Source organism: Xiphophorus maculatus, chromosome 20, assembly GCF_002775205.1.
Source record: "Xiphophorus maculatus strain JP 163 A chromosome 20, X_maculatus-5.0-male, whole genome shotgun sequence".
NCBI lineage: Eukaryota > Metazoa > Chordata > Actinopteri > Cyprinodontiformes > Poeciliidae > Xiphophorus > Xiphophorus maculatus.
In genome coordinates, this window is record NC_036462.1 from 20,791,553 (window position 1) to 20,811,306 (window position 19,754).

At 36.9% G+C, this 19,754-nt stretch overlaps 1 protein-coding gene across 5 annotated transcripts in view; it reads left to right on the top strand.

The window, feature by feature from the left end:
* The window catches only part of LOC102216915 (sodium channel protein type 8 subunit alpha-like), a 54,679-nt gene that overhangs the window by 12,328 nt on the left and 22,597 nt on the right, over positions 1-19,754 (top strand). For 2 of the 5 annotated variants that reach the window (XM_023324773.1, XM_023324774.1), the window contains 11 exons: positions 6,291-6,409; positions 7,969-8,058; positions 8,138-8,266; positions 10,740-10,831; positions 13,561-13,782; positions 14,201-14,264; positions 14,534-14,675; positions 15,729-15,935; positions 16,028-16,309; positions 17,243-17,599; positions 18,468-18,600. In XM_023324773.1, coding sequence (XP_023180541.1) covers positions 6,291-6,409; positions 7,969-8,058; positions 8,138-8,266; positions 10,740-10,831; positions 13,561-13,782; positions 14,201-14,264; positions 14,534-14,675; positions 15,729-15,935; positions 16,028-16,309; positions 17,243-17,599; positions 18,468-18,600 — 1,837 coding nt within the window. Of the gene's footprint in view, positions 1-6,290; positions 6,410-7,968; positions 8,059-8,137; positions 8,267-10,387; positions 10,480-10,739; positions 10,832-13,560; positions 13,783-14,200; positions 14,265-14,533; positions 14,676-15,728; positions 15,936-16,027; positions 16,310-17,242; positions 17,600-18,467; positions 18,601-19,754 lie in introns of all 5 variants that reach the window. The other 3 variants (XM_023324775.1, XM_023324778.1, XM_023324776.1) reach the window with 3 other exon arrangements.

Here is a 19,754-nt window from a genome sequence, read left to right on the forward strand (position 1 = left end):
GTGGTTCTTGAATGAGTGCTAACCTGAGAAATCTGTACCTGACACCCATATTTTTTAAAACTAAGGTTTCACAATTGATTCTAAGTAATTTTTACTATTTGTGACAAATGTATATCAATTATGCCAGGTTTGATCTGTATTTAAAGTTTTAGTACAAATTTATCTTGATATTGAAAAAGCATCAAACATAGTATTGTTTTGTTTTTACAAATATAAAAAGGTCCTATGAATATCAACTATGTTTTCAAGAACTCTGAGTAATCTAATTTGAGGTTTGACCAATTTTTTTGTATTTTGAGTTAGAGATGAACAAAAGCAGTCCAGATTTCTCTGGTAAAATAGTCCTTTACTTTAACAAAACAGGGGGAACCCAGTCCAAATTCCTTGGAGATAACAAGTGATAGAAAACTTGTTTGGGTCACAAATTATTACGTTTTCCTTTTGTAAGTGCTTGTGTAGCTTTCTGATGAAATGATGCCCTGTGTGGTTAGCCAGATGATAAAAACCACCATGGAGCAAAAAGCATTAAAAGACAAATTGAAACACAAGTATAAAGACAGTCAATTATTTTAATTTGATCCTACAAAAGTCAAGGAAGCAAAAAATAAATATTTGTGCAAAACCTCTGGGCTACTGAGGTCAGAAAATCTCACAAATAATATAGATTTTTTTACCGCTAACAGACGTGACGTAATGACAAAAAATTTTAATCTGTAAACTCATACATTTATATTATAACAAGTGGTGCATATTTTATCTTAAAACATTGATTCAGATCTTTGCTAACTAAAGCAGGTAGGCTGTTAAAATTAGATTTACTCACCTTACTCTCACATGAGGGAGACTTAGACACGGAAGACACAACTGTAATTTCAAACAATAATGACAACAACAACAGTAATCATCATAAAAATTAAAAATGAACTTTCTTTAGTTAGAACTGTTAATAAAGCACGAGCTACACAATGCTTTACAAGATAAGATATAAAAACATATGAACACTGGAAAAGAAAAAAGTAAGAAGAAGATAACTCAAAAATTTACTTTTAAAGAATTTATTGGGGATTCTTTAATTTCTATCCGTATCAGATGCAAAATGTACCCTCATCAAGCCTCGGTATGAATTTGATTTGTTATTTACAACAAATAGGGTAGGTTAAAATGCAAATTGGAGGGAGCTTCCCCTTCCAGTAATCTTGCTTGTGCCTCTTTGTAATTTAACCAAATTATTTTTTTTAAGTGGATTTGCTCACAAATATTTGATTAATAAATCACAGAAAACATAAGCCAAAGAAGAAGAACTGTGGTGTGTGTTCTGACTTTTGACTCAGAATGTTAAAACTGCTCTTTGCTTTAAGAAGTAGTGCATTCCCTTTCCATGACTTCCTCCCTGTTGTTTCCCATTTTAAATCTTTGTTTTTGTCTGTCTTTCTCACCTCCCCTTCCTTAGTTTCTCTGCTGCATACTTCTTCCTCCTCTGCCTCCTCCTCCTCCTTCTCTCTACATCTGCCCATTTATCCCAGGTGTGGCTTTCTCTTTTCTGCAGCTCTTTGGTTTTCTGCTCTGCATCACTCACCCCCTGATTCTCTCTCTATTCGGTTCTCTTTGCCGATGACTTGTCTCTGCAAGCCCGATGCCCCTTCAGGTTCTTGCTTGTGCATGTTAATTTAATTGTTCTGCATATAATGTGGCGAACTATAGACTGGGGCCTGGTACAGTGGGTTTTGTGTCTATTTATTATTAAACGTTTATTCTGTGTTCAAGTTGCAAGTTGAAAAATTAGTGTAACTAACTACTAGTCACAATGCAAGTTGAAGGAAAAGTTTCCCCAAATAGTCTGTTAAGAAATACTTTATATTTGCAAATTGTACTTTGACTATTTCTGATATTAAACTCCAGGCTACTTGCATCTTTACAAGTCAAAACTCTGACTTAAGATAGTTTGTATGTTGTGTTTCCAACCAGAAACTAGTTTGAAAGGAAAGTGTATTTATTGTAACTTAAAGCAACCTACAGGCTGAATTTAAAAGGCAAAATCCATCACTTGAAAAACATTTATTTTTTTTACCTGAAATAATAGTTCTGATTTTGGGAAATATAATCTAAAAAATCTATTTATCCACTCTCAGTGATTATCTGATCTGAGCAATATTTCAGGAATCAATAGTATATTTATGTCGTGACACTCAGACCTTCTCAGGGATTAGATTACTGATCATTGCTGCTTATAAGGAAGCATCTAGATTAATCCAATCACTGCTCATTATGGCTACTTTTTCATCTGTGATTCCTTCATGTTTATTTCGATGCTATGTAAACCTAGCCCTCTTTTAAGATAGTAAATAGCCCACATAGTGCCACAATTATCTATACTCCTTTATAGATGTGTATCAAATTCAAAATTAATGCTATGAAGCACCTTTCAATTAAAAAAACGTAAAATATTCCACCCTATAATTTGGATACATTAATTCAGTTGGGAAACAACCTTACATTGTAATTACTATACAGGCATCCTAAATATTCCTATTAAATAAATGCATATGTTTTTATTCGTACTTTTAAAAAAATAAATCATTCTCTGTGATTCTTACGTTTGTACTGTACAACTTCCTGTTCCTGTGGAATATAAAGGTGACATGACACAGAGGCTAATTTCTTTTAAGCACTCATCAAAATGGGAATAAAGGGATGAAATGTTATTCACAAAAGGCAGATATGTGCTGATCTTCGCAAGTAAGGATTTGGTTGCAAGAACAACCTGCTTAAATTAACCTGTATCTACAGACAGAGCAACAATTAAGTAAATCAAATCACAGTTAGTGATGCTTTGCACGTTAACTCCTAATGAGTGCCTACTCATTACTCCCTCCTTCCTCGTATCGCATTGACCTGGTCAGCAAAACACTTCCTTTGACCTCTGAGAGAAACGACGACTTCAGGTCCCTTGGCTTCCTGTTCATGTGACATTGACTCTGAGCAGATGACTGACGAAAACACATGATGAAAGACAACCTCTCCGTTTCTTCCTTCCTTCTCTACAGTGTTGGCTCTACATTTTCTGTGTTTGTGGTTACCTTTAGTATGACATTTTCCACCAGAAGGTCAGGAGCTTTGTTGTTGTTTTCTCACGCTACAAGTACAAATTTCAGTGCTTTCTATTGAGAGCTTGTGTGACAGACCAACACTTAGTGTCATGTTGTTGTACAGTGGAGAAAACTTTAAAAACTGCATAATTTCCAGTGTTGCATTTGTTGTAGACTCTAAAATTTGACCATTGGGATGCAAATTGTGATTCATCATGAAAAGAATAAAACTCAAAATTATGGTGTTTGCATAACCCTAAAGGTGTCAACATGGCAGGGTTTGTTCGTTTTGCTGTTTCAGCTCTTTGACCCTCTACTTAACACCAATACAAATTAATATCAATATAATTGGATAACTGTATGTAATTACTTTGTACTGACTAGTGCTAGTTTTACTGCCTAATGTAAGAGGTGAACTGTGGCAGCTTGTTTAATTTTAGGGTTTCTTAAATGGGCAGTAGTTTCTCTGATGTCATGAATTCATAGATATATTGCAGAAAACTCAAACAAAATGCCACAATGAAATTTCAGATCCATATTGGCCATCCCTGTCTGTTGAGAAAAAGCCATTTGAAATCCCATCTACAGTTTAGGATAGGTCATGTGGGAACAAGACGCTATATTTCGCAGAAAACTGAAACCACACATGGGGATGCAAGGAAAGATTCGCACAGATTCCCACTATATTCTTCTAAACAGATCCTTAAACAAAAACTCCTGCTAGCAATTAAAACCAAGAATTTTGGTTTTGTGTAGAGGTTCTACTGAAAGCTGGAATAAAACAAAGAGGGGGGGGGGGGGGGGGGGGGGCTAAATAAATGCACATATTTTATTTGTAAAACATTAAAAAACTATGTCATGTCACGTTTTCAGCTTTCTTTTTATGGCATTTTATGGTTAAAGTTTGTGGTTTTAAGATGACGCAATGTGAAAAACTTCATTTATATTTCCAAGGCATAAGTAAATGACCATAGTCACGTCGACTTCAACCAGGTCGCTGTTAATTGTCTCACAATGACAGAGATCTGATTGAAAAATGCCCATCTTAACTCCAGTCATATAATCGTTAGATTTCTAGGTAACTGCCCTCCTTCTTATCACAAATACATAATTTAACATCTGTTCGTCACTGTAGTTATGTTTTGAGTTATTTTAAACAAAGAAGAACCTCCTCATCCAAATATCCATGGTTCACCGACGCGTCCTCCTCTGAACTACGCATTTAGAAACACTGGCCAGTGAGAGCAGCTCTGAACTGGGATGCCTGGAGAAAACGTGCAACACCTCAGCAGTCTGTTTGTAAATGATGCTCATGTCCATAATGCTGACCTCATGTGCCTTTTGTCTAAGACTTTGGCACAGGCCTCTGCAGACCCCACACATGAGTACACAGAAACAAACAGAGGCTGCTGCCTCTCCCCTTGCCCAGCCGCACTCTGCCCAGTGCTGTTTATGGGCAGGGAGTGGTTACTGCGAGCGAGCTCCGAGTCAGCAGATCTTCCTTGATCGATGACAGCATTTGCTGTTCCCTTTCCAGTAAGAGCTTTAAACCCGACATGAAGAGAGCCATTCGGCCACAGAGAAGTCAGGGAGCTTTGCATATGGATGTCTGCTTGTCTTGGGCCTTTAGGAGAGCTCACTGCTTCTGTCACAGTGAAGGTCCTGCTGGGACCGACGGGAGTTCTTTGACAACCTCTCACAGAGGAAGTGATGTCAGTAAGGCAAAGTGTTACTTCTTTGTTACCTCTACAGTGCTGTCAAAATGTATTTATATGCAGATTTTCTCAGTTTATTCTTTTGTATAACAGTGAAAACCTGAGTAAATATTAGCACTTCTCAATTGATTTTATTTATCAAGAGGAAAAAGAAAATGTCTTTTCTCATGTTCCCCAAAACATCTCGATGTTCCCATAGACTTTTAATAAAATGCTATTTTAACTAAAAAGATAACAGTGAAAATGCATTTGACAACATCAGATACTAATATAGCATGTATTCGAAAAAAGATAATCGTACTGACAGACCATGATGGCGGTGGTAGTGTGATGGTCTGCTTAGCTGCTTCAGGACCTGGACGACTCGCTGTAATTGATAGAATCACAAATCCTGGTCTCTTCCAGAAACCAGTTTGTGACCTTATGCTCAAGGGCAGGGGGGTCATGCAGAAGGACATCTCTGATTGGCTTAAAAAAGAGACTCTTCAGATGGACCAGTTAAAGCCTGGTCTTATTTTGAATGTATTTTCCTCACTACAAGTTGCTCTGGAGCATCAGTCAAGAAAAGTAAAAAACATATACAGGTTGAAATTATTTATAAATTGTTAAATGTGGAAGACATTGTCCATGTTAATGATATGATATACTGGCATGTTGTGTTCACGTACCTGCTTTTCAACAAACTTGAAATTGGCTTCGAAGTCTGCTGGCAGTTTCTGAAGTATGTTGGTGCCAATGGTTCAGAACGTCTAAATACAATAAATCAGGATGCAGCAGTGTGAACTTAAACCGGTCTTTCATGCTCCAATGTCCTTCAATGTGGTTGAATAAAAACTACTTTTCAAAGAAGAGTGAGACAAAATTTCTGCAAAGCAATGTAAAATGCAAGTTCCCAAAGGGTGACAAAACATTTCTTTGGTTTAGATTTTCACAAACAGCCATGATAAATTGAGTTGCTTTGTTTCCTTTGCTTTTTGAAATCACCGTCAGAAAACTGCTTATGGAGTCATGTCAAAAAATAACAGAATACTGGGATAAAGCAAATCTAACTCTGAGGAATATGTAGGACACTATTTGGGATGCTTTACACATGGTATACTACAAAAAAAAGATAAATACTTGGTAAAAAAAAAAAAGAAGCAAGTATAAAAAGCCATCACAAGATTATGGGATGAAGAGGAACCTCCAACATTGGAGCATTTGGTATTTCACCACCATGCAATTATTTGACTTAAAATTAGTTTGATGATCATTTGAGTGAGACACGTACAGTATATATACAATATATACAATAATTTTCATATGATGTTTTGTCTTGTGTATAACATGGCAGTAATATTACTAAGCTTAGTTCTATGACAAAATTCTCCTAAGTCATGAATAATTTCATTTAAAGTGACATCAGAAAGTTTTTCAGCACATGTATCAAATATTTGTCGCCACTGTTTGACTAACTTTCATCTCTTCTCTTTCTCTCTTCTCTCCACAGACATTTATAGTCCTAAACAAGGGGAAAACAATCTTCCGCTTCAGTGCCACACCCTCCTTGTACATCATAAGCCCTTTTAATCCATTTAGGCGAATAGCTATAAAGATTTTGATACATTCATATCCTTTCACTTCACTTATGTCGTGTGCTCGGACCAAATAAAAAAAAAATTGAAGGAGCAATATAATATGAGACTTTGAGAGGTTTTTCATGAAATGAAATGAAATGTTTTGCTCAGGAGTGAGGAATGATCTTCAACTTGACCGTAATTTAGTGTTAAACTTCAGATTTTGTAGTCTGATTAATCAATTAAAGTTGTAATCAGTCATTGAAACTGAGCGTTTTCCTCATCGGTGTCTTTTATCACCATCTCAAAATAATTTAAGTGACTAACTCAAATGCAATTTTCAAAGCTTTATGAGTTAGTAATACAGTTAGTAATAATAATTATGTTAGGTCATCATTTCAGGGATGCTGTAATTTTTGCCTCAACAAATGCGCCTCGTTTAAGTCTAAGCTGTTATTCAACATAATCTGTCTTGCTGGAGATGCTGCAGAAATGGAGACGATGATGACCTTGAGGAATCTACATCTAAAATGTTGAAATATATATATTTTTCAGAAAAACATACAGTACAGACCAAAAGTTTGGACACACCTTTTAATTCAATGAGTTTCCTTTATTTTCATGACTATTGACATTGTAGATTCACACTGAAGGCATCAAAACTATGAATAACACATGTGGAAATATGCACTAAACAAAAAAGTGTAAAACAACTGAAAATACCCCTTATATTCTAGTTTCTTCAAAGTAGCAACCTTTTGCTGTGATTACTGCTTTGCACACACTCTGCATTTTCTTGATGAGCTTCAACAGGTAGTCACCTGAAATGGTTTTCACTTCATAGGTCAACCTGCCCTGTCAGGTTAATAAGTGGGATTTCTTGCCTTATAAATAGTCATGAAAATAAAGAAAACCCATTGAATTAGAAGGTGTGTCCAAACTTTTGGTCTGTACTGTATATTTTCTCAGAAAACATATTTCTGAGAAAATATGTTTTGTAAATCAGTTTTAAAGTTTGAAGAACTAATGGAACTGTATAATTTCCATTAGACTCTGAATTTCTAACCGTGACAAGATTTCATGCCATTTTCCATGAAAAACTGAAATATTTCTCAGTGATTCCTACTTTTTGAACAGAAGTGCGCATTTACTGATCCACTCCTGTGTAGATCTGTGTTCAGTAGATAACTGGGCTTCTTAAAGCTCCAAAGGAAATTAGTTGGATTGATTCTCACATATTCAACTGCATAATGCTCAACAAATCCAATATATTAAAGGTTTATTTGTGTAAAATGATTACCTACAATGCATTCCTTAATTAGAAGATGGTACCCTTTATTGATGTGGCCCCTTTTCTTTCCATTATTAATAATGAAACATCTATTCATATTTTGCTGTGACCTAAATTTGTTATTTCTGTTTGTTAATTCACATTTCCTTTCAGGAAGAACTTAAATTGTGTTGTCTTTACTTTAAAATGTATAGGTTAACTATTTTCTTGCTTTTCTAAATCACATTACAGTCTTCTTCCTACCTTTTAAACATATTTAACACATCCTGCTGTTTTATGTGTGCACTGTTCAAGGTTTTCCTTAACATTTGTGTTTCCACGTTATTCAGCATGATCATCATGTGTACCATTTTGACCAACTGTATATTCATGACATTTAGTGACCCACCAGAGTGGTCCAAACAAGTAGAGTAAGTATACTTTTCCCCAAATTACTTGCATTTGAATCCTGTCGCTGCTCCTCACTCTCCACTGGATTTTCTTTCATAGGTATACATTCACGGGTATCTACACATTCGAGTCGCTCACAAAAATTGTTGCCCGAGGTTTTGCCATCGACGGCTTCACGTTTCTCAGAGATCCATGGAACTGGCTGGACTTCATGGTCATTTCAATGGCGTAAGTATTTGTTTATATAATAGTTGTCTTATTTACATAAAAAGAGGTGTAGTTGTGTATTAAAATGATTAAGATAACATTACAAGAAAACTCATTAGTTGGACAAACAAGCACATAAAAGCAACCGGTAAATTATCCGTGATCTGCCTTAGTGATAATATTGCAGCAGATTTACTAAACATAGCAGTAAAAACATTTCTTGTACTCTAATACTTGTATATTTAAAGTGTAGCTTCAAACATGAGCAGCAGCTGTGTATCCCAGGATCCTGTTGTCTCTTGCAGCATTAGTGGATAATTGCTCTTCTGAAGTCGCACTATAATGCCATCAAGATGACTTAGAGAGAAGGTGTATTATTAACAATATCTACATACCTTGACTTAAAATACACAGGGTCTTGCAAAAGTATTAATACCCCTTAGGTGTTTTCATATTCTGTCACTGCAGAACCTGTCTGCCGTGTTCCTTGGTCTACGATTATGTGCTGCTTAACATTAGTGGTTGAAAATGACAAAATGTGAAAAAGTTCAAGGGGTGATGAGTACTTCTGCCAGTCATTGTGGATCTTAAAACATACAATGGATAAAAATGTTTGGAGCCTACATAGGTTTAATCTGTTTTTTTTGTCACACATATTCAGACATAAATAAACACCAAATTAAGTTTTTAAATTATGATTTATTTAAATGAACAAGATTATTCAAATCACCCTGGCACTGCATGGAAAAGTAATTGCCCTTTAAGCCTGATAAGACGTTTTACCACCCAGCAGGCTGTTCTTTTTCTGAAATGCCTTGTTAGTGTGTGACTGATCCAAAGAGTTTCATTTTTGTCTTGTCAGTACGAGTTTTGAGGATCATCAAAATCTTTTTTGGTAAATGTGAGATGGGTTTGTGTCTTCTGGTTTTGGTCGGCGTTGGTTTGGCCTTGGAAATCAACCCGTTTTTTCTTTCTTATTTTTGAATCATAAACAGTGACTAACTGAGGCATGTAAGGTCTGCATTGCTTCAGGTGATCCTGCAGGTTCTGCACCTGCATAAGGCGTTGATGCACTGTTGGAGTCATTTTAGCAGGCTGGCCACTTCGCCATGTTTTCTCCACTTGTAGTTATGGTTCATTGGCTAAAAACTTTAAAATGATTTTGTTTCGTATCTGTTTTTGATTTTCTTCAAAATTGGGGCATAATTTGCTATATTTTGAGATTTTGTAACCTACTTCATGTTGTCAAAAATGTTCTGTTTAAATGAGTTAAATCATGAGGAGATGGGCCATATACTTTCAGTTAGTGCCAGATTTGGATACATTTGGAAATAATTTGAAAAGTCTTTTTTATTTACTTTGATTATACTTGTCTGATATTAAAATTTGTTTGATGTGACATTTAAGTGTGACAAAACAATCTCTTGGGAGAGCAAACACTTTATCATGACACTGCATTTACAGTATTCTTTGTTTTGCTTTGATCTTTGAATATTGCATTGTTATTGCAGTTTAATATTAAAACACAGATATGTTCTCATTATATTGCAGTTGAAGCTTTTTAAAAAAATGTTTTCAGCCTGGTTAAATCCCCCATTATCTTTTTAAGTTTAATCCTTAATTTTTTCCGTATATCTGGGAATATTCTAGCTGTTGGTGTAAACTTTTACAGAGGGGTTATGTGGAGTAGTAGAGAGAGTCAGTATTGTACCTACAGTATAGCAGCGGTGTAAACATTAACACTGTTTTTAAATTCTTGCATAATAATCACACCTTGCGCTCTCTAAAAAAAAATACATATAATCTCTGTAGATCAGTCATTTTATCGGCCTGATGCTCTGCTCTGAGAAGCTATCATCAAATTTCCTTCCTGTTTTCCTAACATGAAATATGTTTTCCACTTCAAGAAAAAACCCCTGACTACTCATAAGTACTTTTCAAAATGCCACTTCACACAAACCAACCTATTGTTCTAGTTTTGATTGATTAGATGACATTATGAATTAAATTAGATTAAATTATTTTTTCCAGGGCATTCAGTCCCATCACGTTAGCTATGCTTACTAAAATATTTTGCAACTTTTTTTCCTCTTCCTCTAACCTGGATAACTCCTGAGTGATTGTATCTGATCCACCTTGCAGGTATATAACAGAGTTTGTAAACCTAGGCAATGTGTCAGCTCTGCGTACGTTCAGGGTTCTGAGGGCTTTGAAAACTATTTCAGTTATTCCAGGTAAGGCAGGTGTTTGTCTTGCGGGAGGGCGATCCACGGGGCTTCATGTTAGTCGTGGTTGTGTTTCACTCCCTCCTCCTCCTTCGTCCTCCTCTCACTGGGCGGACAGGTGTCCAGCCTCTGTCCCACCGTGGTGTCCCCTCCCGGTCTTCGGTGGTGGTGCTGGTGTCGTGTTCTTGCACAATCATTCGTGTGTGATGTTATCGTGTGTGTTGTGTATCATAGGGTTCTGTTCTGTGTGTCATCCTACCTTGTTGCAGATATATAACAGAGTTTGTGGACCTTGGGAATGTCTCGGCGCTGAGAACGTTCAGGGTTCTCCGAGCATTGAAAACTATTTCTGTCATTCCAGGTGAGACTCCCATTTAAACACTAAGGCTGATCCTAAAATTAGATGTTTTTCTTTGTATATCTCCTTTTTTGCCAATCAAAAATGTGAAGCACTTTTGATTGGCTGAGCAGTCTGCAGGCAGTCTTGTGGGCTTACATGTTTCGTAGGATTACTTTGAGGACAAATGTACAGTCATAGTGAAAAGAGTGCTGTTTGTCAATTACTGGGTTTGGACTGATATGATCTGGTTTATATGAGTTTCAAAATTCCAAATTAAAATGTGTAACCACACAAAACACAGATTTTTGCCCAAATAAAAGTTTTTGTGAGGAAATAAGCAAACTCCAGAAATTCTAACAATATGAAAATTATGCAAACCCTCAGAAATGAAAAAGGGACTTATTATCTTTTCCCCATGACTGTAAAAAACTTGCATCTCTCTTAAAATGTTTGGATTGCTCTGAAGCGGAAGTGATTCTAGAAATGAACAAAACTCTGGGATTATTTGGCATTAAAGCTTTATTGTATTTTCTTAATGTTCAATAAGTAGGTTTATTTTAATAAGTGGATTTTTAGGTGACAAAAATGTGAGAGGGGAAAATCTATCATCTGCCATTTGCACAGTTTTGGTTTGTGTCCAAACTCCAACGATAACACCTTTTGTTGTCATGTAAAGAATTTAATCCTGTAAGACTGCCAAGCCTGTGCTGCATGAACCTCTGAAACTTGCTGTTCAAATCTAATTCGGGGGTCATTGATTTATTTTTTAATTAAATTTTCATTAAGTCCATACTGAGTTATAGATTATTTTACAAACAATCACATTATATAAATGTGTCAAATAAACAGTTTTATGCAAATCCTCCACATAGTTTAGATTTGTATTGTTTCCTTACAGTCAGAGCTTTTGTCTCACCAGACGTTGGCAATAATTCAATTACAGAACCAGCCGTTAAGGCACTGGGAATAAAAAAGAAACAGACTTAGAGCAAAACCTCTGATGTAATATTGTAAACTGCTTGTGAAAATAGTGAAACAGCATCCGCCCATCAAGGAGTTACTTCAGTTAAATCTGAATATTTCAGGATGATGTGCAGATTTCTTCTTTGTTTTTTGACACATACCAGATCCTCTAAAACAATACAATCTGACAAAAATAACCTCGGTAAATAATAATAAATAATATAATTTTGATAGTATTTTTGATATAGGGGAAAAATGGTGCAAAAATGTGTCATTAAACAGTGGATATGCCCTCTTTATCATCCTAAATATTGTGCAAAGAGCACTCAGAATAAGAAAAAAAAGTCGGATAAAAGTTAATCTTTCATTTAAAATAATTCAATCATTTTGCTTAATACTATTTATACTGATATGGCCATTTCCCTCAGCCTTGGCGTTTAAATGACCTGCATGCCTCCTCTCATTGACCCTAAACCCCAACTCTAGAGCCCCTAAAAGCTAAATCTTTGTGCATGGCTTTTCGTCATCTTCTTCATTTCTTGCCTCCCTGAATTAATGTATCCTGCATCTGTGCATTGTTTGCACTTTTTACTACATATATACTGTCCTTAATATGATGTGTAGAATGCTTCCTGAAGTTGGTTTGGGATTTTTCCATTGATGAAGTTAAAATCGTTCCTCTTCTGTTTAAATCTTCCTTGAGTTGTCATACTCTTTTTATTTCTTGAGATCTGTTTACATGTGTGCATATTTCTCTGATGAAAAAATCCCATAAGACCTCAGTATTTGCTGTGATAGTTTTCAAATATCTTCTTGAAAGTATTCCAATACAATATTCTGTATATGCCATAAAATCTTAAAACAGTTTTATTATGAAATAAAACATTTTTAAACCTCGAAACTCAGCTCAGACTTGATAGTAATTGGGCAGAAATGACTCCACACAGTAATTATTAGAGTCATGTTAAAATATTTGCTAATTTCTTTGTTGGCACAAGAAGAAAAATCAGAAACATGATATTAAACACTCACCAAAAACAAACAAAAAAAAGCAGTTTTTTTCAATGCATCCTTAATTTAGCTGTTGTTCAGATGCTCTTTATGTTAGTTGTATGTAGAAGAAACAGCTTAATTCATTTTAACTCAGAACACCAAGATACCGCTGGTGTTCTAGCTCCGGCAGACATTTTTGTTGAAGGAGCTTATTAATTACACTGTACTTATCTTTCATTACCTTTTTTACTGCAGTTTCTTATCTGAAGTGACACTTCAGTGATGAGTTCTAATCACTGTTGAGCAGGCTAGTGGCAACGCCGCAGTAGACTCAGTTTGATGAGGCTCCACTGTCACTCAGAGGTGTATGAACATTCATCATCAGCATGAATGCCATAACACTTCTTAGTATTCAGTTAAGTTATACATTTTTGTGAACTTTGACCCCTCTTTTCAGCCGATTCTACAGAGTTTAATTTGTTGTTCATTTGAACTTGTTGCTTTCCCTGGCTCAGACTCTACTTTTAAGCATCATCCACAAATTTTCAATGAAGTTGAGTTAGGCTTATTCCAAATGTTAGTTTATCTATTCATGACAGTTTTTATGTGTTTGGGATCATTTTCCTGATCCCAGAAAAAGAAAATAGTTGGTTCTTTCTCTTACTCTCCTCCTTCCTTCCTGTTTGTGTGCGATTCTGTGCAATGGTGTGAATGTGTGAGGCGGCCCGTTTCCATGTTTGTGCATTTGTGCACATCTGCATGTGTGCGTGTGTGTGTTGTTTTTTTGTGAACAGGCCTGAAGACCATCGTGGGCGCTCTGATCCAGTCTGTGAAGAAGCTGTCGGATGTGATGATCCTGACTGTCTTCTGTCTCAGCGTCTTTGCGCTGATTGGCTTGCAGCTGTTCATGGGGAACCTTCGTAACAAGTGCGTCTTCTGGCCAATCAACATGACCGAGCAATACCTGGAAAACGGCAGCCGAGGTTTCGACTGGAACAAATACATCTATAACGATTGTGAGTATGACCTCTGACACTCGGTTTAACTAGGGGCTCCTGCAGTCTTCAAGTCTAGTGTGAAAAATATGTGTAAATTTCTGTAAAAATCCATCCATTTAACTTTAGTTTTCTATTCATGTGTTTATTACAGGTTTCATATCAGCCTAACAATTGCAGAAATAATTCATTTGAAACTTTGTCATTAATATTTTGAAATGTATGAAAAACTAACAGAGAACTCTCTAAATTTGAGGTTTACAAATTTTGAATAGAAAATAAATTAGACATCTCTGAGATTCCTAAATATTGAAAATATTGAATTTCAATTCAATATTTTTTTTATCTTGCTTTTATGAAATGTAAACATAAACAATGACTAATTTATCCTTTAGGCAGTGATCAATGAAAGTGACTGTCCTGCTTTGCTTTTCTGCAGCAAATTTCTACTTCCTGCCCGGTGCTCTGGATGCTCTGCTGTGTGGAAACAGTTCAGACTCGGGGTGAGTTGTGATTTAATGTGAGTTCATGATGGATATTTTCCGTCTCTGTTCATGGAGTTAGTTTAATAGTTTTTTATTGCAAAATTAATCTCAAACTTGAGTAAGTTATATGTAATTTTGAACAATTAATCATATATTGCAGTTTTATCTCTGTAAAATTGCACAAATATCTGGAGGTACATATTAGCCACACCGAGATGACGCTAAAAATAATAATTAATCTCATTTGAACAGTTTCTTTTAGATATATTTGTGTGACTTTCTTTCAGACGATGTCCAGAGGGTTTCACGTGCATGAAAGCTGGAAGAAACCCAAACTATGGTTACACCAGTTTTGACAGCTTTGGGTGGGCTTTCCTCACCCTCTTTCGTCTCATGACTCAGGACTTCTGGGAAAATCTCTACATGCTGGTGAGGAGACGTTTTCCTGATTTGTCACAAATCTTTTCTATAAAATATCTCTTCTGTGAGATCTGACCATCTACACTGCTCAAAAAAATAAAGGGAACACTCAAATAACACATCCTAGATCTGAATGAAAGAAATATTCTCATTGAATACTTTGTTCTGTACAAAGTTCCATTTGCACAACAGCAGGTGAAATTGATTGTCAATCAGTGTTGCTTCCTAAGTGGACAGTTTGATTTCACAGAAGTTTGATTTACTTGGAGTTATATTGTGTTGTTTAAGTGTTCCCTTTATTTTTTTGAGCAGTATATTTCTTCCAGAGGTCACCCAATAATTAAACAGAGTACACCTGACAGATCAGGGAAAGTGAATGATTAATCAACAAATCATCCAAGAACCTATGATAACTCTGGAGGAGCTGCAGAGATCCATAACTCAGTTTTAAAGACCTATTAAAGCTACTATTAATTGTGCACTTAATACATCTGAATCCAAATGAGAATCTGTAGCAAGACATAAAAATTGATGAGAACAGATGTTTTCCATCCAGCCTGATGGAGCTTCTGCTGTTTTTCTCACAGGTAGAACAATTTTCAAATCTGATAGGCAGTGGTTTAAACTACATTCCTCGAGGACCAGAGTCCTGCAACTTTTAGATGTGTTGCAAGGAGTTGACTTTAATTCAAGTCCTTGTGCTATGGACTTGAATTAAAGAGCTGAATGGCCTCAGTAGCATGCAGTCAAGCTCTGTTAATGAGCTAATATTGGAGGCAGGTGTGCTGAAGCAGCGATGCACCTAAAAGCTCCAGGACACCAGATCTAGAGGATTGGAGCTTGAGACCGCTATGGTACAACAAACCCCAAAAATCTGTTTTATGAAGTATTGAACCAATGGGACTCAATTCAAATGCAATTTTCAGTGTTTAATCTATAAAGAATAAAATAAATAAGATGACAACTCCTTTTTGTTATGCTTTTACATTTTTAGACTACTTTGTGTTGGTCTATAACATAAAGTCATGCATCGAAGTCCATGTTATTTTTTTGTTTTCTCAGACTCTGCGAGCTGCAGGGAAGACCTACATGGTATTCTTTGTGCTGGTCATCTTTGTGGGCTCCTTCTACCTGGTCAATCTGATCTTGGCTGTGGTGGCCATGGCTTATGAGGAGCAGAATCAGGCCACAATGGAGGAGGCTGAGCAAAAAGAGGCTGAATTCAAAGCTATGCTGGAACAGCTCAAAAAGCAACAGGAGGAGACGCAGGTAAGCTTCGTCTTTCCTTTGAGATGTAAACATCTGATTTGAACATTTTGTGCTCGTTATGAGGCTATTTTATTTTATTTTTTCCGCTTCAGGCTGCAGCTATGGCCACATCGGCAGGGACCGTGTCAGAGGCTGCGTTAGAGGATGTAGAAGGGGGTCACTTGTCCCGCAGCTCCTCAGAGGTCTCCAAGCTGAGCTCAAAGAGCGCCAAAGAGAGACGCAATCGCAAGAAGAAATGGCGCCAGAAAGAGCAGGAGAAAGAGAAAGGAGACAGCGAGAAGGTAGTTAAGTCTGAGTCAGACGATGGCAGCAAGAAGAGCACCATCCGCTTCCCAGGAACTCGACTGGGCAGGAAGACATCCATCATGAACCAGGTACAGTCAGAAGAGAATGTGTCAGCTTCTGCAAAATGATCTGTTTAATGGCTTCAGATCAGAAAACTGTTCACGCTTTTACTGGTTGGAAGTGTACGGCTTCAGTTCGGACCTAAATTATTGATCCATTCCAGTGACCTGTGAGGTCCTCTTTAACAGGGGGTGTGCAGCCATTTTGTGTTGGCTGATGTTTGGTCCTAACCAGGTGGGAAAGCTGATGTATTATCTAAACATTCAGTTTGATGTGATTTTTCATTCTCATACAACCAGGAAGTTTTTCAGTTCTGCTATCAGCCACTGTGTAGGCCCAAACCGAACATTTAATTTTTATTGTTTGTAATATTAAAAAATATTTTCAGAGAAACTGAATTTTAGGTTGTCATTTCCTATAAGTCCAGTAATAAATAGCACAAATATATCCAATATATGATTAACTATAATGCACGAGTTTCACGTGTGCTAAATAACTAAATATAAATTACAGATCTTCAAATCTTTTGAGGTGTGACTGTATTTTGGTAATTTTACACAAGCATTTTACCAGCTGCTTTTCTTCCCTCACTTAATCTTGTATTTCACTGAGACTCTGTTCAGGTTTTTCTCTGCTAAGTAATTAAAAATGTGGTCAAAATTGAAATATTACAATTAGGAAAGCAGTTATTTTTGATTAATTGCATAACAAAATATATGCAAGACAAAATCATGGAATAAATTATTGTTATTGTTTAAAATGTTATTTATGACGTGACAGTATAAACTCCAGTAGTTCCTGGTTTTTTGAATAAAAGGCTCTTAATGCAAGCCTTTTATTTATTTTATTTACTTCTCATCTCTCTGTCTGCACTCTGTTTTCTAGGTCTTTATTTGCTCATTCTTTCCAGCTGTTTTCAGCAACCTCAACACCTCCATTTTTTAAAATCTGCCTCTCCTCAGTCTCTGCTCAGCATCCCAGGCTCGCCCTTCATGTCACGCCACAACAGCCGCAGCAGCATCTTCAGCTTCAAGGGCCGCTCCAAGGACATGGGCTCGGAGAACGAGTTTGCGGACGACGAGCACAGCACTGTGGAGGAGAGCGAAGACCGCCGAGGCTCACTGTTCATACCCTACCGTCGCAATAGCTACAGTGGCTACAGCCAGGGCTCGTCCCGCATCCACCCACTGGCGCCACACTCTGGAGGGAAGAGGAACAGCACGGTGGACTGCAACGGCGTGGTGTCTCTCATCGGCCCCGGGCCTGGCAGACGGCTTCTGCCTGAGGTGAAAATAGATAAGGCAGCCACTGATGACAGTGTAAGGACGTCCATGGGACACCAATACAGTTTAGGCATGATGACGGCCCTGATTTCTGCAGCTCCTTCTTTCGAAGCCCAGACCCTTCCCCCCCTTGTTGTTCTGTTTCCTGAACTCTAAGCTCTCCTTTCTCCTCCTGAATAATCAGATTCTGTTTAAAAACGTCACCCTGCAGAGCCACTTTCTCTGTCTGATTGATTTAATGTTTTTTTTTCCTGTTTCTTTTTAATGACTAACAAGCAGAAACATATCTACAAACTCCCTTTCTAATCAAACTAATGAATATTTTATCAACAAAATTCACAAACATGAACATTTCTTGCTGAGGAACATTCCTTTTATGTCATTACTTAGAAATCCCATTCTTGACCTTTTACGCTTCTTCTCATCAACCCTCTTCTCTCCATATCTGTCTTTCTCTTTCATTCACCTCCTCCTCTCCTGTCTTCATCTATTCTCCATTCCTAACCCTGGATGGTGCAACGAACAAGCCTGAAACAATTTTTCTGTAACGATATTTCTCCCCTTACAGCACGCATGGTAGACCTCCTCTTCCCTCAGCCAGCCAACCTGCTCTTACCTGTTTACCTCTTTTGAATATTAGCATGGTGTAGATGTTAATGATGTCTTGAGATCCCCTCTGTTGACCTGATGTGCATGCCACTGCATGCATTTCAGTATTACAAAGATATTAAGACGAGTTCAATGTAATCTGCAGATTTGATGTGAAGATTTAGGCTGCATTTTCTTTATTTGGTCTGTTCAGTGGAACATGGGTATCATTTAGTGGCTGAGGTAGCTTTGCTTTTAATTTTTGTGTACATCCCATGCTTTTCTAAAGGATCATTCATGTTTTGTCTGAGTACAGACTACAGATGTGGAGATTAAGAAGAAACACTCTGGCTCTCTCATGATTTCTGTGGATCAGCTCAACTCCTCCTTCAAAGGAAAGGACCGTGCCAACAGTCAGATGAGCGTGGTCACCAACACACTCTTAGAAGGTACGCTTATTTCACAAAAACCTTATAATGCTTTTCCAGAAATGGTGAAAATGACCTGCTTTCAAATGTACATTTAATCAGGATGTGTTTAGATAGCTTGAACACATTTTGTGATGTTACAAGTTTAAACTGAGCAGGGCGATAAATCAATAACAGTAAATATCACGATAGACACATGATCAACATAAAGAGAATATACATCCAATAAAGTAGTCAGTAATTCCACTAAACCCTGCAGCATTCTGGGGGATGTAGGCAGAGGAAAGGCTTTAGCCGCTCAACCTCTCACAGCCCCACAGTAGCTCTGATTGTTAATTTTTTGGATGAGACATACATTATTCATGCACTTCACAAATCTGATCGTAATGGCGATAGGTCTAACTTATTAATCAGCTTTAGTTGCAGTATAGATGATTCAGTGGGGCTGGATGCAAATACACACCACAATTATTTTATTTGAAAAACATTGAAAACTATGCATTTTTTCCAGTCAAAGCTGATGGGAGGATGGATTTCGCTAAAAGAAAACATGAGGCTGCAAAAGACATGAGACTGATGCAAAGATTCACCTTTCAGCATCACAACAACCTTAAGCATAAAGCCTGAGAGACAATGTAACTGCTAAGAAAAATATTTCTGTATCAGAATGGCCCAGCTAAAGTCCAGCCCATTCAAACGTGAACGAGTAATAACTCAACAGGAGATGAGCACGCAAATATAAAGCACAATTTTTAAGTTATTTTTTTGTAAAATAAAAAAATAATGTACCACTTTCCTCCCACTCTGTGACTGTGCACAACAATATCAAAAGTTCCCCCCAAAGTCCATTGAAATGTTCTTTTATAACGGGACAAAAGGTGAAAAAGATCATGGGTAGGATTACTTTTGCAAGGTAGTGCTCAGGGGTCGGGGATATATGCTGTTTCATAATAGTCATGACCAGGGGTGGAAATTAAACATTTTCTCCACCAGCCACTATTTTTTCTTTTGATTACAAACTCCACCAGTACAAGCAAATTGTATAAAATATATGATTTATTCTTACCTCTATGAAAACTGATTTACTAACAAGTTTACCACACATATGTACGTATACAGACTAATTTAACATAAAGCTTGGACACCTTAACACAGGTGTAGTGCAATAAGTTCAC